The sequence below is a fragment of the Loxodonta africana genome, chromosome 13, assembly GCF_030014295.1.
Source record: "Loxodonta africana isolate mLoxAfr1 chromosome 13, mLoxAfr1.hap2, whole genome shotgun sequence".
In the NCBI taxonomy this organism is placed as follows: Eukaryota; Metazoa; Chordata; class Mammalia; order Proboscidea; family Elephantidae; genus Loxodonta; species Loxodonta africana.
The window spans coordinates 44758541-44783542 of record NC_087354.1 but is presented as its reverse complement, the minus strand read 5'-3'; the positions used below and the strand labels follow the sequence as shown (position 1 = coordinate 44783542).

Genomic DNA, 25002 nt, shown 5'->3' with positions numbered 1-25002 from the left:
TTTGAACCTACGCAGCCATTCCACGGGAGAAAGACCTGGCAATCTGCTCCTGTGAAGATTACAGTCTAGAAGACTCAGTGAGGCAATTCCACTCTGTCACGTGAGGTTGCTATAAGTTGAAATCAACTTGAGGGCACCTAACAACATCATATTATTAATATTATTATATTTCTTGAAATTCTTAAGAAGACCTCCTTGTTATTAGATGAATTATGATCAACTTTGCCACCACAGTAGCCATAGCAGCTGTATTTCCCTGCAACCGATAACACTGCAGGTACACCTGGGCTCGAACTCCAGAATTCCAGCATGCTGTTAAGATACTGGAGCTCTGGTGCTGCAGTGGTTAAGCTTTCTGCTGCTAACCAAAAGGTTAGCAGTTTGAATCCACCAGGTGCTCCTTGGAAACCCTGTGGGGCAGTTTTACTCTGTCTTATAGGGTTGCTATGAGTCGGAATTGACTCAACAGCAGTGGGTGTTTTTTTGGTTATTAAGATACTGGAGGTCTCTTGGCCAGTCTAAGGGAGCTGTATAGAAATTTGCATCAACAGTGACACGCCCGTGACCACAGTTGAAGATGTGGGGCAATCCTGGAACCAGCCTCCAGTTGGTCCTCAAGAGATTTGGTTCAGTCTTATCTCTTGTACCTCCCCAGAGAGCTTGTGAGTCCCTGGAAGGACCTAATAATTAATCCAGAAGGTTTCCAGGGGTAGCCTGGACTACAGCTAGAATGGTTATTTTGGCTATTTGTGAGTGATTCTCCTTTATTAATGGCCAAACTGTTATCCTGATTAACCCTAAACCCCACCCAGTGCCATGCTGTCAAGCCGATTCCAACTCATAGCGACCCTATATGACAGAGTAGAGCTGCACCATAGAGTTTCCAAGGAGCACCTGGTGGATTCGAACTGCTGTCCCTTTGGTTAGCAGCCGTAGCACTTAACCACTACTCCACCAGGGTTTCTGACTGATTAACCCTAAATAGTATATTTACCCAGACATTTTAGAAAATACTAGAAGAATACCCCACTTTATAGAACCTTGAAATATGAAGGAATAGTATAGTATAATTACATAAAGTAGAGAAGAATTAAAAGAACCAATATAATTTATTTTGATTTAAATTTCTGAAAATGTTCCAAAAACCAAACCAAACCCATTGCACTTGAGTCAATTACAACCCTATAGGACAGAATAGAAATGCCCCATCAGGTTTCCAAGGCTGTAATCTTTACAGAAGCAGACTGCTACATCTTTTTTCTGAGGAGCGGCTGGTGGATTCAATCTGCCAACATTTTGGTTAGCAGCTGAGTGCTTAACCACTGCACTACCTGGGCTTCTCTGAAAATGTTAATGCCAGGGATATTAGACACTTTATTAAAAGGCCTAAAATATATATCTGCTTATGTCATTCCTGTCAGTATATAATATAATGATTATCTACTACATTTCCACTTCTCTTTGTGTAAGAGACAATGATTTGCTAGAGTTAGAATTAAACTGAATTATGAGCATCAAGAAAAGATGGAGTAGTAGCCTGCATTGGCCACTAGATGACTATGTTGGACCAAAACAACTTAGTTGTTAGCTAAAGGAAGGATTTGAGGGAGTAAAAACCCATTGTCCTGGAGTTGATGTCTATGCATAGAGACCCTATAGGACAGAGTAGAACTGCCCCACAGGGTTTCCAAGGAGCAGTTGGTGGATTCGAACTGCCAGCCTTTTGGTTAGCAGCTGAACTCTTTAAGCACTGTGCCACCAGGGCTCCGTGAAGGTCCATGGAAGGGAAAATAGTCAGTTGGCACTGATTGATGTGCATAAGATGTTTGTAAATTATGGATTCCTTTTTAGAAAATGCCTGTAAAGTATGTAACAGCTAGTACTAAGAATTAATTTGAGAAGATCTGAAGTTTTTAACTATACTAGGGTGTTCTCAACCTTAGCTCTGTTAACATTTTGGGCCAGATAATTCTTTGTTGCGGAGTGGTGGGGTTGCTGCCTTGTGCGTTGCAGGATGTTTAGCTCTATCTACTAGATGCAGGACTCTATCTACTAGATGCCAGTAGCACCCCTCCCCACTTGTAAAGTTGTCATAACCAAAAATGTCTTCAGACTTCAGACATTACCAGATGTCCCCTAGAGGACAAAATGGCCCTGGTTGAGAACAACTGAGCTATATAAACCAACAGTATTTAAAATGGAAACAACCCTATTTTTAATTTTTTTTAAATATGCCTAGATATTAATCCAAGTCCACTTTCAGCTTTCACTGCTTTCTCAGTTAATATAGGAGTGAACTTGAACAAGCCATGTCTGTGACAAGTTGATCCTTGAAGGGGAAAGGCTGACATAAATTAAATATAAGAGCTCCAGAAAGAATAGGAGCACCTTTTGTAATCCATCAAGAGTTCTACCACTCAGGAAGGGAAAAAATTATCCCTATAGAAGCAAGGTATGAGCGACACCTTGGATTACTTTCTGACACATCATTAAGATGAATCTGTCTTGGGAATTTTTCCCCCCAAATCATTCTACTCCAGGAAAAAAATAGGACTTCATTAAGAATTTAAGGATTCCTCAAGCATAATTCTTAGGAAAAACAGCTTCTAAGTCAGAGATAACTCATCACCCCAGTCATCCTCCATCACCATGACCAACACTGGAACACCTTCATTTTAGTAAAGCTCAGGGAAGAAAGAGCATTACCAATGAGAAGTCTTCTCCTTACAGCCCAGGCAAGTGTACTTTCCTGGACTCAAAGAAAATATTTAATCTGGACATTTCTTTGAAATTCTATTAGTTGTATCAAGCTGAGAAACAATATCATTTTTTAAATTTTGTTGTTGAAAATATGCATGGCAAAACATACACCAATTCGATAGTTTCTCCATGTACAGTTCAGTGGCATTGATTGCATTCTTCAAGTTGTGCAAACATTCTCACCCTCCTTTTCTGAGCTGCGAAATGGTAACATTTTTTATCTCTATCTCCTCAGGTGACACAGAATGATATGATAATGGCTGAAAGGCTCTTTGGAATCCTAGCACATGTGGCATCTTCTGAGTTACCCCAGTACCGTATGATTTCAATTCTGGGGGATGCCAGGTAACTTTTAATGTCTGTAGTTTTTATAGAATTACCATCACACTAGAAAAAGTAATAAAATCCACACACTTCTTAATGGTGCCATTCACTCATCCAACAAGCATTTATCCTAGATTTATTTTGTGGCTGGCATTATTCAAAGTGTTGAGGATATCAAGATGAATAAGACAAAGGCCTTGCTTTCATGTGGCTTATGATCTAATAAGATAAAGATATGTTTAAGTAATTATTTGCTAACGTTTTGTAAGAGAGGTGCTGTAAAAGTGGGATATGGAAGAATAGGAGAGACTAACACTGCATTTTGGGAAAACCTCAGGGAAGACTTCACAAAGGAGGTGACATTTGATCTAGCTCTTCAGGAATGAGCAGTTTTTCAAGTGGAAGGTATGGGGGAAAGAGATCTTCAGAGGCCCGGGGAATTGTAAGTAGTTCACCATAGCTGGAGCATGGAATGATTATGAATAGTGATAAGAAATGAAGGTAGGAAGCTTAGTTGTAGTCTGATTTCGAAGAATCTTGTAATCTATACAAAATAAGAAACGAAAACTTATGCTTTATAATTAAGCAAAGGAATGATATGATTAGATTTATGTTCTAGAAAGCCTCCTCTTGGGCAGACAGACAATGAAGGAATAGAGACCAACCAAGAGGCTAGCCTATAATCCAGGAGTGAGATTATGAAGACTTGAATGAAGACAGTGAAAATAGAAAAGGGGAAAATTTAAAAAATGCTTAGAAAGTGTACCTGACAGAACGTATTGACTAAGAGACAGACTGTGGGTATGGATGAAGGGAGAAAAGTCAAGGATGATATATTAGTCATGATTCAGTTATAGATAAGAATTTACAGTGGCTAGAGTAAGCAGAAAAGGGTTGATAACAGGAAATTAGATATCTACAAAATCTGGCAGGGTCGGGAAAGCAGTCTCTAGACTGGGCCTCCAAAGATGACATCCCAGAATTATACAACAGAACCAGCCCAACCAGGAAACTGCCACCTTGCTACTGTCAGGGAGCTGGGGATCCAGAGGCTCTTGCCCCAACTGCTAGCTTCAGGATGATGACCACTTTAACCATATTAGGGATCAGGAAGTTCCTTGTGTCCCCCACCTTACCCTGACCTTGTCTCCAGAGCCATGTTGCCCTGCTATGATTTATGCCAACAAAATAGGTATCTTGACTGCTACCCCCAATTCTCTACTCAGTTGTAAATTCAAGTCTTATCCAAGTGTATTTAACTGGTGGAATCTAAATCACACCTAAAAACCACAGAACCAGTCTGAAAAAAAATACTTGAGGGAAGTACTACGACAAAATGAATAATGAATGCAAGAAATAAGAAGACATTGAATTCAAGAAATGTTGTGGAAAGAAAGCTGGAAACATTAGTTGTCTAAAAAATAGTTGATCAGTAAAAAATAAAAACTGACTCCTTATAAAAACTACGCAGAAAATCTAAGAGCTCAAGTAGTAAACTTTTAGAACTAATAAAAATATACGGCAAGGAAGCAAGTTACAAGATCAACATACAAAAGTAACTAACATTTTATCGTACCAATAACAAACTATTAAAAATTGTATTAGAAAATGAATCTCATTTATAGAGGCAATAATTAATATAGAATACTGGGGAAACCACCTAGCACATCATAACTATGAAATTAAGAATAAAAAAGAAGTCTAAAAAATGGGAGAGATATACAATATTAATGAATTTTAAGACTTAATATTGTAATGATGCCAATTTATTGAAATTAAATCACAACTTTACCAAGTTCCCAATCAAAATCCCAATGTGGTTTCTCAGGAAGCTAATCAAGCTGAGTTTCGTATCTTGTCAGGAAGGCATTCATTATCCCAAGTGTATAAAAATATTCTACTACACTCTCTAATACTTTCATAAGATGTCAAACATTTGTTGTTGTAGGGTGCCGTCGAGATGATTCCTACTCACAGTGACCCATTGTGATAAGAGTAGAACTGCCCCATAGGTTTTTCTCAGTGGTACTCTTTACAGGAGCAGATAGTCAGGTCTTTCTGCTGCAGAAGCACTAAGTGGATTCGGACCAACAACCTTTCGGTTAGCAGCTGAGTGCTCAACCATTGTACCACCAGGGCTTCTTTTGCTCATAAAAATTTAAGAACTTAAAAAACAATAAACAAAGTCTAAAGACATGAGCAGAATATATTTGTAACATTTAACAAATTTTAAAAGAACTATTGAGTAAGAAAAAGACAGCCAACATTATAGGGAAAAAAAAGGCAAAGTGAATGATATAGAATTCACAAGAAGAAATATGTATGGCCAATTAACATGAGAAAAGATCCAACTCATTTGTAATCAGAGAGAGGAAAATTAAATTAAAATAATGAGGTGTTATTTTTGTCAATGAGATTGGCTTAAATTTAAAACCAATAATACCAAGGATTTTTTGTTTTGTTTTAGTGTTCAGGGCAATATACGCTCTATACACTGTTGGTGGAAGTATAACTTGACAAAGACTTATTTGAGGAAGTATTTTGGCAATACCTATAAAAATTTAAAGCGTTTATGTTTTTAAACCCAGAAGTTCTATACTAGGAATAATTCCTATTGAAATACTTAAATGCGTGCACAAAACATTTATATACAAGGTTGCCATTGCTTTCTTGTAATGTGGTAGCCCAAATTTGGAAAGTAACTGAATCTCTGTTAATGAGGAAAGTTAAATAAATCGTGATAATTCTACATTATGAATATAGTATCTATATGATACTATCTCCATCATAGTTGTTCTTGTTGTGTGCCGTTGAGTCAATTCCAACTCATAGCGACCCTATAGGACAGAGTAGAAGTGCCCCATAGGGTTTCCAAGGAGTGGCTAGTGGATCCGAACTACCGACCTTTTGGTTAGCAGCCTGAACTCTTAACCACTGCGCCACCAGGTCTCTATTATAGTCATTACATGACTGTAAAAAGAAGGAAAAAAAAAAGACTGATGTATGTCTCCTTTTCTGACGTGAAATGATTCAGAGATTGTTAATTGAATAAAATAAGACCCAAAGCAATACTTACACTATGACCCCATGTGATTATAAAAAGTATCAAAATAAATATGCAGACATGTAAATATAGAGGCATACAAGAGTATTGAAGGGATGCAAACCTGGAAAGGTGTGGATGTTAGGAGTGGTGATAGAGGCAGTTGAAGAGAGGTTTTCAAGTTTTCTCTGTATATTTCTGTACCTTTTGAAACTTCTCAATGAGCATATGAGACTTCTGTTTCTGAAAATGATGAGTTAGGTTATATTGACCATCCAGTGAGTTTAAAACAACTAAAAGTACTAGATAAAATAAAAAGATCTCCATAAAAGTATTGAAGAGCCGACAAGATACAACAGGTCAAGAGATCTGTAAAAGTGAGAATATTGAGAAGTAAGGTGAGCACGAGACTGTGTTTGCCCTGGAAACATTCCAGGGAAAGTTAAATTTTGGTTTTGCTAGCCTCAAGCAGTTGGAAGGGTGGAAGTAAAGCCAAGGCCCATCTAAAGTGGTGAATATAAATTGAGATCTTCCTGAGGTTAAGCTGAACCCCCAAGGGCTACACCATCAGGGTAAGGGTAAGGGTGTGTCAGAAGTAAACCTACCACTTCTCCCTACTCTCAGGATTTTCCAGAGAAACTTGTCTCGATGAACAGAAGGGGAAAGTTGTCCCTAAGAAGTTGTAACAAAAGCCTGTCCTTACATAGATTTTCAGCCTGAATTCATAACAACTGGGTAGTTCAAAATAATATCAAAGTTTAAACATTAGTATCTCTAAGTACCTGGGAAAAGTAAATGCACCTCCTCTCTAGAGAAAGTTAATGTCACCCTACCTCAAAAAATCCCCATGGATAATTTTTAAGGACAATGACGCACATAGTGAAAAAAATAACTAAGCACACAAGGAAATAAGGCAGTAATGTATAAGAATCAACAGAAAAAAATAGAGTACATAAAACAAACCCATGAAAACTTTAGATATTGGCACTATTACTCATAAGATTATAAAATGACTATTCTTAGTTATATTTCATGATATAAAAGACAAGCTTGACAATATCTGGAGAGAACAGGAAATTTTAAAAAGTGACCCAGCAGATCTGAAAGGAAACCAAAGGAGAGTTCTGTAGATGAAAAATACAGTGTTACGAATTGAATTGTGCCCCCCAAAAATATGTGTCTACTTGGTTAGGCCATGATTCCAGGTATTGGGTGATTGTCCTCCATTTTGTGATCTGATCTAATTATCCTATGTGTTATAAATTCTAACCTCTATTATGTTAGTGAAGCAGGATTAGAGGCAGTTATATTAATGAGGCAGGACACAATCTATAGGATTAGGTTGTATTTTAATTTAATCTCTTTTAAGATTTCCAATTAGTCCACAGGTCAGCTGAGTGGTTTGCCTATATCAGCAGGGATTCTCATGGATCTCCGGTCACCTGTGGGTTGGGTAGGTAGCTCTGCTGATCTAGTCTGGGCTCTCTCACTTGTTTTGTGGTTGGCTGGCTGTAAATTGGTCCAGAAAGGCCTTAGCTAGGACAGCTTTACTCTGAGTGGTCTCTTATACTCCAGAAAGCTGGCCTGGACTTGGGCAAGGTTCAGAGAAACAGCAGAACCATAAAAAGCCTTTTGAGGCCTAAACCAAGAAATGACACACCATCACTTCACCCTCATTCCCTTGGCCAAAGCAAGTTCAAGGGGCAGGGACGTAAGTTTTACTTAGCTGTCAAATCAGGTTGTAAAGGGCATAGATTTAGGAAAGCCATTAATTAGGACCATCAGTGTAATCAGTCTGCCTCCCACAGATCTCAGTGGACTCCAAAGGACTGAATCACATGGGCCATGTTCTCTGTCCATAATGCAGCTAAGCTTTAACTCAGTTACAAAAGGATAACTGTAAAATACCCATATATTTTAAAATTAAGAAACTCATTTCTAAGTAACTTACAGGTTAAAGAAAATTTCATACTGTAAATTTGAAACTACCTTGACCTGAAATATAATGCAAATGCATTTTAAAACTTGTAGGATCACATGATGGACATAATATCACTGAATTGTACATGTAAAAATTGTTGAATTGGCAAGGGTTCTGTTATATTTCTACCATAATTTAAAAAAAACAAACTTGTGGGATCAACTTAGAGTGGTGCTAAGTGGAAACATTTTAGCCTTGAAATGGGTATATTAAAAAAAAATTTTTTTTTTTTTTAAAGAATAAAGACTGAAAATAAATAAACTAAAGATTTATCTCAAAAAGTTAGAAAAAGAACAGCAAAATAATCCTGAAGAAAGTTGAAGGAAAGTAATAATGAAGTTAAAAACAGAATTAACGAAAAGTTGGTTATTTGAAATGCTAGTAAGTGATATAAAATACATATGTGCATTGTTTCTATAATTAAATTGATAAAGAACATAAATGCAAATAAAGGTCTATATGTTCCTTTTTTTTTTACAAAAGTGAGAACATTATACTACTTAAATATCCAGTAAAAGGAATCGATTGGGTAAATTGTGATCTATATTTCAATTGAATTTTATTCATACATTAAAATTACTAATTTTTAATAATAGAAAATTCTTATGTAGTATTAAACAAAAACATACAAAATGGATATTTAGTTATAATCTTAACTTTTTATAAAAATTCATAGAAAAAGCATAGAAAGAAATGTCAAATATGAATAATGTGTAGATGTATGTAGATTTATGAGCTATATATAGCTGGACTATTTTTATCTATTTCTTTATACTATTCAAAATTTGCACTCTCCAACATTTCTAAAATGATTATGTTAAACTTTTAAATCAGAAAAAAGAATTTTTTTTTAAAGATATATTCCTCTTCTGTCCCTAATCTTCAGTTCATAGTTCACAGTGAAGTAGGGGTATCACTTCACTTAAGGACACCCTAAGTGGCAGAAACCAGAAAGCAGTCTTCACAGAGGATGACTTGCAGTTCTCTGGAATTCTAGGCTTGTGGACCTGTGATACTGGGGGCACTGTTTATGTCCTTCTGCATAATCAGATGAGGCTTTCTGTTTTATTATTTAGCTCCCACAAGAATCTTGCTTTGATGTGCTGACAGGGGTTTGTTTTGTTTTTGCCTAACTTAAACTGGTATCCTATTCCACCTCCTAGCTAGGAGTAATGCTGCTGAGCTACATAATAGAATTATGAGGTATTTGTGTGATTTATAAGAGGTAACCAGCATATGTTTTATGGGAAGTAAAGACTGAAGTTAGGCCCACTACATCTTTAATGGGGATGTTTTGTGCTCTGTGATTATTTAATTTTTATATTCATTTTTTAAAAATCAACTTTTCCCATTTTAAAAATGCTTGAGAAATGTTTATGTTGATAATTGATAGTTATGAAATGAAAGAATTTGGTTGAGCAGCATAGTCAGTAGAAAGATGGGGTACTGAACTGAGCTTAAATAATAAACTCAAACTCATAAAACAGATTGTTCTTAACAACATATACCCCCCTCTAAAGTCAACAAAAAATAGACATTTTAATAAGTTTGATAAGTAACTCTCTAAATCTCTTTTTACTGTCTTTCTGTAGGAAGAAGCAATTTCAGTATCTTCTAGAACCCAAAGGGAAAAAACCAGGCATTATCAGTGAAGAAAATAATGACAGTAAAAGACTTGTAGGAGAAAACACAAATCGTGCTACACTGAATTATACCACAAGAGACTTTTATAATGAAAAGCTGGAGGTAAAACTACCATTAATCTTTGTATATTTCATCCTTAGTCATTGAAGATAACTTTTTGTTCTGGAATATTAATCAGCCTTATATACAAAGATGGGTACAATAGGCAGTAAGGCATTAAAAGGAAGTAGAGTCCCAAGATAAAGAACTCATAGTTTCAATGTCTTTACTTCAGCAGAAAAATTGTTCAAAAGAAATCTATACCAAAAGGCCAGGCCAAAGTAGAACCAAAGGTCCCGATTTATCTGAACTAAGAAAAGGGGTATAAATGGTGATGGTTGAACAACATGATGAACATAATTAATGTCACTCAACTGTACACGTGAAGACTGTAGAAGTTGTAAATGTTCTTTACCTATATACTTACAACAATAAAAAAGAAGAAGAAGAGAGTGTAAGCTTTCTGTGAGGGCTTGACCAGCGCATGCCAAACTGGCAGAGGACACAGCAGAGCCTCCATTCTGCTCCTGTTGCATGGGCCCTGGATGTTTTAATTCATTTCTTTCATTCTCCTACACCATTAACTCCTGTGGTCTTAATTATGTAATATAATGTTAACCTGTTCTCTTCCCAATATAGCTACTTAACCAGAAAAACTGGAACCAATTCTTTACTTCTTTATGTGTTCAGATATTTATTGGGAGAGCACAATGTTATCATGCTGTGGGAGCTACAAAAATGAAAAGCATGCAGTACCTTCCTTGATGGACCTCACAAGAGGGCTGAAGAAACAAGTCATCTGAAAACAATAGAATGTTAATTTTCTACAAGAGATTTTAGGGGACAAATGGGTAAAAGAACAAGACAAAGATGGCAGATGGCATTGGTTGAGCATTTATGACTTATGTATAAGATATTGCTTGAGGATATATATTTATCCTCGCCAACGGCAGCAGGTTTTATAGGTTATGTATAATTTAGAAATGAAATGGCCAGGCAAGCGGTTCTCAAATGTTTTTTAACGTCAGTGGAGCTCTTAATTCAAACTGTATTGGAGCAGAAATCCTAGTATGTCAAAACAAAGCAAAACAGCAGAGCTGCTATTGTTATAGAGGGAAGATAGAGGTTCAGAGCTTCATTTGATTGGTCCTTCTATTCTTTTTCTTTCCCTTCATCCCAACCTCAATCTTGAAGCACCTCTTTGAAACTCATTCGGCTCTAAGGATTACAACTTGAAAATCACTTGAAAACTCAGTGTAACAATATTTTTAATAACATCCTAAAATGTTCAGTTTCTGCTTTAAATTCTTCTACTACAAGAAAGTTCACTGCTTTGTGAAGTTGTCCATCACGGAACAGCTCCAACTGTGAAGAAATACTTACCCATAGTAAGCTGAAATGTGTTTCTTCCTAATGACAGACATACCATGTGTTGGCCGGTTTGTCGTACTGTGGTGGCTTGCATGTTGCTGTGATACTGGAAGCTTTGCCACTGGTATTTCAAATACCAGAAGGGTCACCCTTGGTGGACAGGTTTCAGTGGAGCTTCCAAACTAAGACAGACTAGGAAGAAGGATCTGGCAGTCTACATCTGAAAAAAATTGGCCAGTGAAAACCTTGTGAATAGCAGTGGAACATTGTCTGATATATGCCAGAAGATGAGCCCCTCAGGAAGGCACTCAAAATATGACTGGGGGAAGAGCTGCCTCCTCAAAGTAGAGTCAAACTTAATGACATGGATGGAGTCAAGGTTTTGGGGCCTTCATGTGCTGATGTGGCACAACTCAAAACAAGCCAAACAGATGCAAATATCCATTAATAAAAGAAACGTGGGATGTACGAAGTCTGAATCTAGGAGAATTGAAAATCATCAAAAATGAAATGGAATGCATAAACATTGATATCCTAGGCATCAGTGAGCTGAAATGGACTGGTTTTGGCCATTTTGAATCAGACAATCATATTGGCTACTATGCCAAGAATGACAAATTGAAGAGGAATGGCATCCCCTTCATCAACAAAAAGAACATTTCACGATCTATCCTGAAGTACAACGCTGTCAGTGATAGGATAATATCCACACACCTACAAGGAAGACCAGTTAATACGACCATTATTCAATTTACTCACTAACTACTAAGGCCAAAGATGAAGAAATCAAAGATTTTTACCAACTACTGCAGTCTGAAATTGATCAAACATGCAATCAAGATGCATTGATAATTACTGGTGATTGGATTGCAAAAGGTGGAAACAAAGAAAAATTGATAGTTGGAAAATAATGGCCTTGGTGATTGAAATGACGCTGGAGATTGCATGATAGAATTTTCCAAGACCAATGACTTACTCATTGCAAATACCTTTTTTCACCAACATAAACCCTGACTGTACACATGACCCTCACCAAGTGGAATACACAGGAATCAAATTGACTACATCTGTGGGAAGAGATGATAGAAGAGCTCAATATAATCAGTCAGAACAAGAGCAGAGGTGGACTGTGGAATAGACCATCAATTGCTCATTTGCAAGTTCAAGTTGAAGTTGAAGAAAATTAGAACAAGTCTATGAGAGCCAAAGTATGACCTTGAGTCTATTCTACCTGAATTTAGAGACCATCTCAAGAATAGATTTGACACATTGAACACTAATGACCGAGGACATCATATATGAAGAAACCAAGAGGTCATTAAAAAGACAGGAAAGAAAGAAAAGACCAAAATGGATTTCAGAAGAGACTCTGAAACTTGCTCTTGAACATAGGGTAGCTAAAGCAAAAGGAGGAAATGATGAAGTAAAAGAGCCGAACAGAAGATTCCGAAGGGCACCTCAAGAAACAAAGTATTATAATGAAATGTACAAAGAGCTAGAGATAGAAATCAAAAGGAAAGAACATGCTTGATATTTCTCAAGCTGAAAGAACTGAAGAAAAAATTCAAGCCTCAAGTTGCAATATTGAAGGATTCTATGGGGAAAATATTAAATGACACAGGAGGCATCAAAAGAAGATGGAAGGAATAAACAAAGTCATTGTACCCAAAAGAATTGTTCTACATTCAGCCATTTCATAATTTTTTTTATATGATCAAGAACCGATGGTACTGAAGGAACAGGCCCAAGCTTCAAGGCTTTGGTGAAATACAAGTCTCCAGGAGCTGATGGAATACCAACTGAGATGTATGAACAAACGAATGCAGTGCTGGAGGTACTCACTCGTCTAGAGTATGGAAATGGAACAATCAGAACACAATTAAAGAGAATGTTGACAAAGTACAGAAAATGTAGCTAATGTCATTGATCAATTTGTGTGGAAATTTCAAAGGGGAATCTGTCTTGTTTTATAAACTTTCACCAAAAGCACAATAAAATATTTTTTTAAAAAGACCAAGGAATGTAAAGATAGTGTAACATTTGGAAACTTATAATTTAAACACTGTAACCAAATTATCATCATCTTAATAGATGCATAAAAGCATTTAGTAAAGTTAAAAATTTATTCATGATAAAATTGTAGCAAACTTTCGAAGGCCAGTGTAGCAGGGGCAGGGGTTTGGGGACCATGGTTTCAGGGGACATCTAGGTCGATTGGCATAGTAAAATCTATTAAGAAAACATTCTGCATCCCACTTTGGATAGTGGTGTCTGGGGTCTTAAATGCTAGCACACAGCCACCTAAGATGCATCAATTGGTCTCAACCCACCTGGAGCAAAGGAGAATGAAGAACACCAAAGATGCAAGGTTATTATGGGCCCAAGAGACAGAAAGGGCCACATAAACCAGAGACTACATCAGCCTAAGACCAGAAGTACTGGATGGTGCCTGGCTACAACCGATGACTGCCCTGACAGGGAACACAACAGAGAACGCCTGAGGGAACAGGAGAGCAGTGGGATGCAGACCCCAAATTCTCATAAAAAGATCAGACTTAATGGTCTGACTGAGACTAGAAGGACCCTGGAGGTTGTGGTCCCCAGACCTTCTATTAGCCCAAGACAGGAACCATTCCCAAAGCCAACTCTTCAGACAGGGATTGGACTGGACTTTGGGATAGAAAATGATACTGGTGAGGAGTGAGCTTCTTGAATCAAGTAGACACATGAGACTATGTAGGCAGCTCCTGTCTGGATGGGAGATGAGAATATAAACTATAAAATAATGTAGAAATCAGTATTTTTATATACCAGCAAGAAACACTTAAAAATGTAGTTGTAAAAAATTATCATTTGACTTCTGTTATGAACATAGTGGCATGAGACAGCAATTTTTCCTTTCTCATGAAATATCACATAAAAGCAATAATTAAAACAGGAAAAAGAAAAACCAAGCCAACAAACTCTATTTTTAACAGAACTTGGAGAAATATAATCAACAGACTCAGCATAACACAGAAGATATGCTCAAAGCAGTGATGATTGGCATGGAAGCTACATGTGTAAAATGCAGCAAAAGTCAAATGACAGGAAAGTGAATAGTCGGTATTTCCACAGTAAGGGGTTCACCATAAAGAGATTAAAATTTTTCACTTAAATACAACAAAAGCAGAATGATTTGGGGTGGACAGGCTGAAGTCATGGTGGGGAAAGGACATGGAGGACAAAGAAGATAGGCAGAAATTTAAAAAATGGTCAGAAATGTGTCAGGTCTAAGAAAAAGCCAGCAGAAATATACTCTCTGAACGAACTTCCTGCAAATAGCTGGGCCAGAAAAATCTAACTCCTAACATGAAATGTAATAAATAGGAAGCAGCAAAGTTTCAAATCAGTTATTCTGAGATGAAAGATGAGAAAGAGAGGAAATATTACCAGACACAGGAAATCATCTGGAAAAAAAAAATGTCTTGAAAGAGACAAAATTTCTGACAAAATTGAAGGGAACATAAGGGAAAATAAATACTATAGAAAAGAAGCAATAAGGGATATAACTCATTGCCATTAAGCCTATTCCAACTCATAGCAACCCTATATGACAGAGTAGAACTGCCCTGTAGGGTTTCTAAGGCTGTTATCTTTATGAAAGCAGACTAACACATCTTTCTCAGAAATAAGAAAAATGACCCAAATTAAACTAAGAGAGCTTAAAAATTAGAAAGAAAAAAATAGATATAGAACAAAGTTACAGGAGGTCCAATGTGCATAACTGGAGACTCCAAAACCAAAAAAACCAAACTCATTGCCATTGAGTCGATTGCAACTCATGTGACCTTATACATAATAGAACAAAACATTTCCATCTCATTGAGGATTTCCCTCATTTTCACTGACCTTCTTACTTTACCAAACATGATGTCCTTTTCTAGCAATTGGTCCTTTCTGATGACACGTCCACAGTAAGTGAGCCAACTTCTCCCTATCTTCACTTCTAAGAACTATTCTAGTTGTATTACTTCTTAGACTGATCTGTTTGTTCTTCTGGCCGTCCACAGTATATTCAGTATGCTTCATCAGCACCAAAGTTTGAATGTATCAATTCTTCTTCTGTCTTCCTTTCTCACTGTCCAGCTTTCATATGTGTATGAGGTGATTGAAAAGACCATGGCTTGGGTCAGGTGCACCTTAGCCATCAGCGTGACATCTTTGCTTTTTAAAACGTTAAAGAAGTCCTTGCAGCATATTTACCCAATGCAATACATCATTTGATTTCTTGAGTCCTACTTCTATGGACATTGATTGTTGATTCAAGTTGAATGAAATTATTGACAGATTCTGCTTCTCCATTTATCATGATGTTTATCAGTCCACTTGTGAGGATTTTTGTTTTCTTCACTTGAGGTATAATCCATATCTTTATAGAATGGATAATTCCAACACTTTTTAAATTGTTCAAGATTGTTGAAAAAGAAAAACTTAAAAATTTTTTAAGCATAACATTGATTCCAAAACCTGCCAGTATTGCACCAAAAAAGAAAAGCCAGACTAGACTTTTAAGAATATTGATGCAAAAATCCTAAATGAATTGTTGTCAAGCAGAAAATAGGAGAACATTAAATGAATAATATAAATATGGCCAAGTGTGGATTATTCTAGGAATGCAAGGAAGATTCAGTATTAGTAAATTATATGAATAGATCTAAAGTGAAAAAATCATGATTATTTCTATAGACATTAAAAAGGAATTTCACACAGTTCAATACCTATTCTTAATATTTTTTAACTCAATAAATAGGATAAATGGGAATGGGATATTAAGTTTTATACTTAATGGGAAAACTCTAGAAACTTTAGCATTTATGGTAGGCAAAATTCTAACTAAAATGACCCCCATGAGTCCTGTCCCCTGGTATCCAGACCCTGGTGTGATACCCTCTGCTTTTAAGTGTGGAAAAAACTTTGATTTACTTATAAAAAATGGAATATGCCAGGGGTAAAGGGATTTTGCAGATGTAATTAAGGTTCCTAATCAGTTGACTTTGAGTTAATCAAAAGGGAAATACAAATCAGGCAAGTCCTTTAAAAGAGGGTCCAAGCTTTCCCTGAGGAGAGAGATTCTTCTGCTGGCCTTTAAGAAGTAAGCTGCTGTGTTGTGAGAGGGACACATAACAAGGAACTGCAAGAGGCCTCTAGGATCTGAGAGCAGCCTCAGCCCAACAGTCAGCAAGAAAATGGGGACCTCAGTCCTATAGCCACAAGGAACTGAATTCGGCCAACAACATATGAGATTAGAAGAGGACTCTGAACTTCAGGAACATAGCCTGGCCAATACCTTGACTGAAGCTTTGTGAAGTCCTGAGCAGAAGACCCAGCTGAGCCTTGCGTGGACTCCTGATATACAGAAACTCTAAAATAATAAATTAAAGCTGCTTTAAGCCTTAAAGTTTGAGGTAACTTGTTATGCAGCAATAGAAAACTAATATATCATCCAAGATAGGACCAAGGCAAGGATGTCCAACATCACCATTATTTTTTTATCAGTATGGCCAATGCAGACAATATTATCAAATACCTAAAAAATCCCAAGAGAAATAACTGAAAAACTATAAAAAGCTGTAAGAAAATTTACTAATGGAGTAGAAATCAGCATTTCCCATATATACAAATAACAACCAGAAAGAAGATTTAATGGAAGACAGACCCAAATCACAGTGACGACATAAAAAAGAGAAAATACCTAGCAATTAAAAAAAAAAAAAAAAAATCCAAGATCTATATGAAGAAAACATATAGATAATATGTGTTATTATAATAGATAATGAAGACACAACATATTTGTACAAATGGAAAAACCTACCGAGTTTCAGATAGGAAGAATCTAAAACAAAATATGTCAATTTTCCTTAACCAAAACCAAACCAAACCCAGTGCCGTCGATTGATTCCAACTCATAGCAACCCTATAGGACAGAGTAGAACTGCCCCATAGAGTTTCCAAGGAGCGCCTGGCAGATTCGAACTGCCGACCCTTTGGTTAGCAGCCGTAGCACCTAGCACTTAGCCACTATGCCACCAGGGTTTCCCAATTTTCCTTAAGTTAATTAAAATTTTAATATAATTGTGCTTGACTGGTAACTGAGAAGTTAGCAGTTTGAACCCACCCAGAGCCACTTCGGAAGAAAAGTCCTGGTGACATGCTTCCATAAGTATTATAGCCAAAAAAAAACCCTATGGAAGAATTCTGCTCTGTAACACATGGGGTCATCATGAGTCAGAATCAATTCGATGGCACAAGACAATAACAACAAATAAAAATTACCATTATTCTTTAAACAAGTCGATCCTACAGTACACGTGGGAAAATAAACATAAATAGCCACAAAAACTCTTTAAAAGAAGGACAATGAGAAGAGGACTAACTGCTAGATATTAAAGCATATTTAAAAGTGTTGTTAATGAAAGCAGTGTGGTCATGAAGAGATGGTCTAATGGAATAGAATTTAAAAAGCCATGTATATATACAAAATACAAAAGTGAATTTATTATATGGTAATGAATAATCTCAAATGAGTCAGGTGGACTATTCAACAATTAATTTGGGTAAAATTGGGGAACTATCTGAGAAAAAAAATTTGGATTCAGACAAAATATCTTACACCAGGATATTTAAAGGTTTAAAGTGAAAGAGTAAGAGTTCTAGAAGAAGCCATGGAAAATTAATGTATAGCCTTGAGATAAGGAAGGCCTTCAGGAAGATAAAATAAGCAAAGGCAAATAACAAAATGGGAAAAAAATAGTTTTTGACTCATCTCCCTAGATTATAAAGAGCTCTTAGAGTTCAGAAAGAAAAAGGACCAACAATCCAATATAAGTTGTGTCATGGATTGAATTATGTCCCCCCAAAAAATGCATGTATCAACTTGGTTAGGCCATGATTCCTAGTATTGTGTGGTTGTCCTCCATTTTATGATTGTAATTTTATGTTAAGAGGATTAGGGTGAGATTGTAACACCACCCTTACTCAGGTCACGTCCCTGATCCAATATAAAGGGAGTTTCCTGGGGGGCGGCCTGTATCACCTTTTATCTCTTAAGAGATAAAAGGAAAGAGAAGCAAGCAGAGAGTTGGGGACCTCATACCACCAAGAAAGCAGTGTCGGGAGCAGAGCGCGTCCTTTGGACCTGAGGTTCCTACGCTGAGATACCCCAAGACCACGGGAAAACTGACGAGAAGGACCTTCCTCCAGAACCAACAGAGAAAGCCTTCCCCTGGAGCTGATGCCCTGAATTTGGACTTCTACCCTACTAGGCTGTGAGAAAATTAATTTCTCTTTGTTGAAGCCATCCTCTTGTGGTATTTCTGTTATAGCAGCACTAGATGACTAAGACAGGTTGTATTACCTATTAAAAAATAAGTTTTTTTTTTTTAATTTACCATAACAACAAAAGCTGTGTAAGAATAAATAATAAAATTGTGTAAGTCCTTTATGGAGAAAATCATGAAACTTTATTGAAAGACAGGCGCCCTGGTAGCAGAGTGGTTAAGAGCTACAGTGTGCTGTGGCTGCTAGCCAAAAAAGTCAGCAGTTTGAATCCACCATCTGCTTCTTGGAAACCCTATGGGGTAGTTCTACTCTGTCCTATAGGGTCGCTATGAGTCAGAATTGACTTGATGGCAACGGGTATGTTGAAGAACTAAACAGTTTATGTTCTTGGAAAGACTTTCTACATGATAAAGAAGTCGATTCTTCCTAAATCAATCTGTAAATAATAATGCAGTTCTGATCAAAATTTGGACAGGGTTAGTTAGGGAACTTGCCCAGCTGGTCCTCAGTTATATGATCCTGAATGCTGCCCGTATATGATAGAGCAAAAGATCAAAAATTCACAAGAGTAAAAAAAAGATAAGGAGAAGCTGCCTTACCAGATAGCAAGTATTATTATACAACTGTAGTTAATTAGTAGGTCTGGTAGTGCAGTGGTTAAATGCTCAGCTGCTATATTCCTTGAAACCTTGGAGATGAAGGGAAATGATAGTTATTAGAGATCCTTGTGTGGCCTTGCCAGGTCTATGAAGAATGGACTCAAGTGGCAAACCTAAAATATGCCATCTTCTCAAACAATCTTACTTTAACACAGACTTAGCAGTACATTGCCATCTAGAAAAGGAGACCTGGTGATGCAGTGGTTAGGCACTCAGCTGCTAACTGAAAACTCAGCAGTTTGAACCCAGCAGCGGCTCCTCCAAAGAAAGATGTGGCAGTGTGCTTCCATAAAGACTTTTTCCCCCCCACTGCCATTGAGTCAATTCCAACTCAAGTGACCCTATAGGACAGGGTAGAACTGCCCCGTAATTTTCCAAGGCTGTAATCTTTACAGAAGCAGACTACCACATCTTTGTCCCATGGAGCAGCTGGCGGGTTCAAAACGACCGACCTTTTGGTTAGCAGCTAAGTGCTTAACCACTGTACTACCAGTGGCTCTGCGGAAGAAAGATGTGGCAGTCTGCCTCTGTAAAGATTTACAACCTTGGGAATCCTATGGGGCAGTTCTGCTCTGTCCTATAGGGTTGCCATGAGTTGGAATAGACTCAACAGCACATAACAATAACAACAGATGTCCTGGAATCATAGGAGCAGAAGTCTCAATTAAAGTGGTTTGAGCAACGAGGACGTAAAGACAGGGAATGTTGACTCCTGTTGTGAGAAATCTCAGTGGGAAGGGAAAGAACCCGAAGCCACATAATAATCTGGAAAGAACACTAGGCTAACCATCAGGGGACCTGGTTTTTCTGAGCCCCTGATTTTACTATTCACTGCCTGGGAGACCTTGACCTGGTCTCTTCATCACTCTCTTGACTTGCGACCCAGCATTCCTTCTATTATAACATGCTCCCCACCTCTTGAAAAACATTTAAACCACTGCGCACAAAGTGCTCAATCCCTCTCTTCTTTGTGTCTTGGTCTGTGATAATTAATTGAAGTGAGTTCCTCACAAATCAGGGTAAGCAGACCCTTCCGTTATATATGTCATAATTCTGTTGCTTGCTAGTTGTAAATCCATTTTCCTGACTCATTCTAAAAAATGTTTAAGATGAACACAGGATCGGAGAGCTAAAAGAGACTGTAGAGAATCTAATGCCGTCATACAGATGGGGAAAACTGGAAATTCAGGCGAGCCACTCAAGGGCAGATGGTGAGCTATTGACTGAGCTGCCACCGGAACTCAGACCTGATTCTCGACTTTGGACTCTCTCACAGCGTATCGTGCTGCTTCCTGGAACTCTTCTTGACCACCCTCACACTAAAGATTCTCTCTTCTCTGAACACTGATTATATTTTCTGTCTAAACATCTCATTCAGCACTTATTTACAGGTTTGTTTAGTTTGTACAGTGTAGGCCATCCATTTAACTAGACTAGACTGCAAATACTTCAAAGACTAGAGTTTTCTATAGGAAAGTATTAGTAAATGATGTCTAATCCTGAGTAAGTCTCTTAACCTTTATAAAGTAATACTGGATCAAGTCAATTCCGACTCATAGCCACCCATACAGTTTCCAAGGCTGTAAACCTCTGTGGAAGCAGACTGCCAATCTTTCTCCCGCAGAGCCACTGGAGGTTTTGAGTAGCTGACCTTTTGGTTAGCAGTCCATTGCTTTAACCACTGTGCCATCAGGGCTCCTTTTTATAAAGTGGAGATATGGATTAAATCCCAATGCAAGTACTAGTTAATATTGCCATATAACATATCCCACCTTTGACCTATATTTTTTCCAAACCATTTTAACAACAGAATGAAATAATATAAATAATCTTGTATAGAGTTCATCCCATCTGGATCGAACTTGTAAAATTCTTGCTTTATGAACCCCACAATAATATTGTAGGATAACAAGAAATAAGTATATGAAAGCATTTTGAGAATGGAAAAAGCATTATTCAAAATGCAACAACTCTATGATGGGTCAGGGCAAGAGAAGTAGCTGTAATACGCTCTTAACAAGATCATTCTGGACAGCCAGAGTGAGTTGTCCCGGCAAACCCTGATGAGTTAGAGAGTATGCTGCATGGGGGTGAGGAGTAATTGGCTTGGAGGAAAGAAGAAATGATGAAGTAGGAAAGCTTTCAAACACAGTTGCTAAATTAAGGGCTGTTATAGCAAATATGGAAACCCTGGTGGCGTAGTGGTTAAGTGCTATGGCTGCAAAGCAAAAGCTAGGCAGTTCAAAAACACCAGCCGCTCCTTGGAAACTCTATGGGGCAGTTCTGCTCTGTCCTATTAGGGTCACCATGAGTCAGGATCGACTCGACGGCAGTGGGTTTTTTATAGCAAATACAATTCTGTATCAACATGTTATAAAGGACTAATGGAAGAAACTATAGCAGGAAATTATAAAGCACCAGCAGTTGCACTATGTCAGTTATAAAAAAGTTTAATTTGTATTGTATTTAAATTATTTAACAAAATACACCACTTAAAAACTTTTAATTTTTGTTATCCCTGTATTCATTGACATTGAGTCAATTCCGATTCATTGTGACCCAGTAGCACAAAGTAGAACTGCACAATAGGGTTTCCAAGGTTGTAATCTTTACAGAAGCAGACTACCACATCTTTCTTCCACAGAGCGGCTGGTGGGTTCAAACCACCAACCTTTCAGTTAGCAGCTAGCACTTAACTACTGTGCAACCAGGGCTCCTTGTTATCTCTAAATTACTGTAATTTTTTTTCTAGTCTTAACACTCAACCAATCCTTTGGTTTTAATTTTTTTGTTCTTCAAAATCCTGTTTTAAGAAATCTAGAGTCTATATGAAAAGCATTCTCCAAATATACTCTGTGCCTTCTACTTCTAATAAATGCATTGCTCATTCTGTATATTGTTCATTTTAGTTACTGGCCTCCAGTGATTCCCATTTGTCCTTCTTCTTGTCTCTGTGTAGCCCAGATTTACTGAGTTTTCAAAGGGAGCAGCTAAAGTTGTTCTCATCAACAAGGTAACTTAGTGCCAGTGACTAAGTCCTAGACTGTATTTCAGAGTTCAAGAGGTTAGATTCATCTGAGAAGTAGCCAGCTGGGACCGTTTATTGTTTATAACACATCAAACTCTGTACGTATTTTTATGATAGGTCAACACACGACCTGGTGGTGTTAGCACATGAAGTAAATCACATCATCCATGTTGACCCCTGAATGGTGCTTGATTATTTAGAGATATCGTCCATGTCATAAGAAATTTTCAAAATATGCCTCTTTTTAGGAAAAGTTAGTGACAATTTAGACTCGTTTTTAACTTATATTCTTAATTATTTGTGTGTCAACATATTGTGCTGCTTTAAAAATCATAAAAATTTAAAAAAGGAGGAGAAATAGAAAAATAGGAAAAACACTCATGGTCTCATGACCCAAAGACAACCTTGATAACACTTCAGTATAACCTAGATTCTACCATTAATGTTGTACTATAGCATACTCATTTTAACCTATCTATGCGTCTGTCCATCTCTCTGTCCATCCACCAATCTTTTTTTTATTCATTTCAAAATAGATTGCATACATTAGTATACATCCCCTGAAATAATCCAGCATGCACATCATTAACTAGTTCAATGTGTCTTTTGAGATAAAATATATATGCAACGAAGTACAAATTTTTGGCATATTTTAAATGCTGAGCCTTGACAAATGCGTATATACTCCTATAACCCAAACCCTATCAGAATAATCCAATCATTTTTACCTACTTGTGATTTAATTTTGCATTTTGATTTTTCCACTTAGCCTTGTAATGTAAGCATTTTCCTTATGATTACAAGTCTTTGTAAGTGTAATTTTAATGGCAATATCTATTGATATTTTAAATTCAACCCTTTAACTCATCTTGAAATTATTTTGGTGTTTTGATGTGAGTTAGAGGTTTAAATAGTTACTTTTCCAAGTAGCTAAACCTAATATATAGACATTATTTCTTTCCTCCTTCATTGATGTGAATTGCTTCCCTTCTAAATCTGATTATCCAATCCATTCCATTGATTTTTTCTGTACATATTATGACAACAACCTTCTGTGATTGTGCTTTAATATTCCCCAAAAATAACAATAACTGAAATAAATATTGAATATGGTTTTGTTTAGACCTCTGTGATGAAATTGAGGTCCAATGCCCGACTGTCCTCTGGCCCCAAACTTGCTGTGTTGTGTTCAGACCTGGTTTTTCATTTACAGACTATCAGCCGCAGAAGTTGAGCAGGAATGCTGTTTATTTTGAAGGCAAAGCTCTGGGTCCCAACCTTGTATATATTTCCTTTTCTTCCTTGTACACTTTTTCCCAACTTAGTCCAAATGATCTAGGCAACATATGCCAGTTTAGTATATCTTTACATGCTTTCCTGTGTCAGAGAGTGAATTCAGAGTATAGGTATTTAAAATATGTATATTGGTATTAACTGATCTGATACCAATTAAAATTGTCAATATCAGTTACCTGCTACATATGCCACTTGAAGCCAGTGAGTCTGTGTTTTCACTGACTTGTGTGAGCTAAAATACCTGAACTGAGGAAGGAGAAAGTCTACCAAGATGGAAATAGTAGTTAGGATCCAGTGATTCCTGTAAAGCGGAGCTGTCCAGCAAAGGTAGGAGTAGACTGGGAAGTAGTGAGTTCCGTGTTGCTGTCTTTACTCAGGCAGAGCTCTCTGTCAAGAGCGTCTAGGAAAGTATTCCTGCTCTGGGGAGTGGGCGGGAGAGGGCTAGGAGCAGAAGTCAGGGTAGATCATCTTAGTTTCTCTGGTTCGGCTAATTATTGCTTTAGCTTTTGGATTATTTAACTCAGAATTTTCCTTTTCTAACAGGAAGTAAAAGAAAAAAAGAAGTTCTGCAAGATGTATATAGAGGATCTTGTGAAGGAAGCCACAGAAATCAACATGAAAAATGAGGCTTTGCAGAAGCTTTGGCCACAGATGTTTATTGAGCTTGTTAGGGACGCAGTCATAGAAATCCGCAATAAAAATTCATATATGAAGCTCTGCCTACAGCAGATAACTGACCAAAAATAGAAATAGCTTTTAGTCCCAGTTGATTTAGCAGTTTTATTTTTCTGAAGGTTGAAAATATGTAGGGTAAACATGTTAAAACAATACCACCACTACTCTCCTACACACTTGAAAGACTACTGTTTCTGTAGCTAAAGGTCAGGAAGAAAAGAGGGAGGATTAATTTCCTATGTATAAAGAAAGACCAAACAACCTTTGGGTATGAGCAGTTTTTAAAGATGGCTTGGGTCTTGAATTGGCACTGCATCTTGGGTTCTTGCTTTGATTTATGCCGCTGCTATAGCCCAAAGCACACAGCCTTTGCTCATGGTTCAGCATGAGTTGCTTCTTCCTACTTTCAGCTGATAATTTTCAATTATTTGCTTTTTAATTTTATGTCATGATTTCAAAGCCAAAAATATGTTCTTTTTTATGAGTAAAGAATAAACTTATTAATAAATTAGTATTTAAAAAAACTGTGTTTGCCTCATTAATCCAGTCAGAACTGTCACATTTGCTGTGTGTTCTTCTTTAGCTGGGTGGGATCCCTGCTATTCACTTACATGAGAGGAGGCCCCATTCCTCTAGGGATGAATCCTCAGGACACCACAGGAAATCTTGAAGGTCAGTGTGGGGATGAAATATGAAAATGAGTCAAACCTGGGGCAGGAAAAAAAAAGCTTTGTCTTAAAGGAACTTGAATGAATGTTAAATGGAGTTAGAAATCAGTAAGTCTGCTTCTCTGAAATATGTTTCCTTCCATTGTTAGCCACTCTGGGGCTCTTTTTTCAGACAGGCATGTGTGCTTCTACCT

The 25002-nt window shown here is 37.2% G+C and overlaps 1 protein-coding gene across 7 annotated transcripts in view; it reads left to right on the top strand.

The window, feature by feature from the left end:
• Positions 1-24634, top strand: part of LRRC49 (leucine rich repeat containing 49) — a 176933-nt gene extending 152299 nt beyond the window's left edge. For 3 of the 7 annotated variants that reach the window (XM_010593717.3, XM_023552869.2, XM_003413809.4), the window contains 3 exons: positions 2996-3105; positions 9701-9854; positions 24009-24633. In XM_010593717.3, the coding sequence (XP_010592019.1) occupies positions 2996-3105; positions 9701-9854; positions 24009-24212 (468 nt within the window). In that variant the 3' untranslated portion in view covers positions 24213-24633. Of the gene's footprint in view, positions 1-2995; positions 3106-9700; positions 9855-10985; positions 23981-24008 lie in introns of those variants that run through there. The other 4 variants (XM_023552871.2, XM_023552872.2, XM_010593718.3 and 1 more) reach the window with 3 other exon arrangements.
• The last annotated feature ends 368 nt before the right edge of the window (positions 24635-25002 follow it).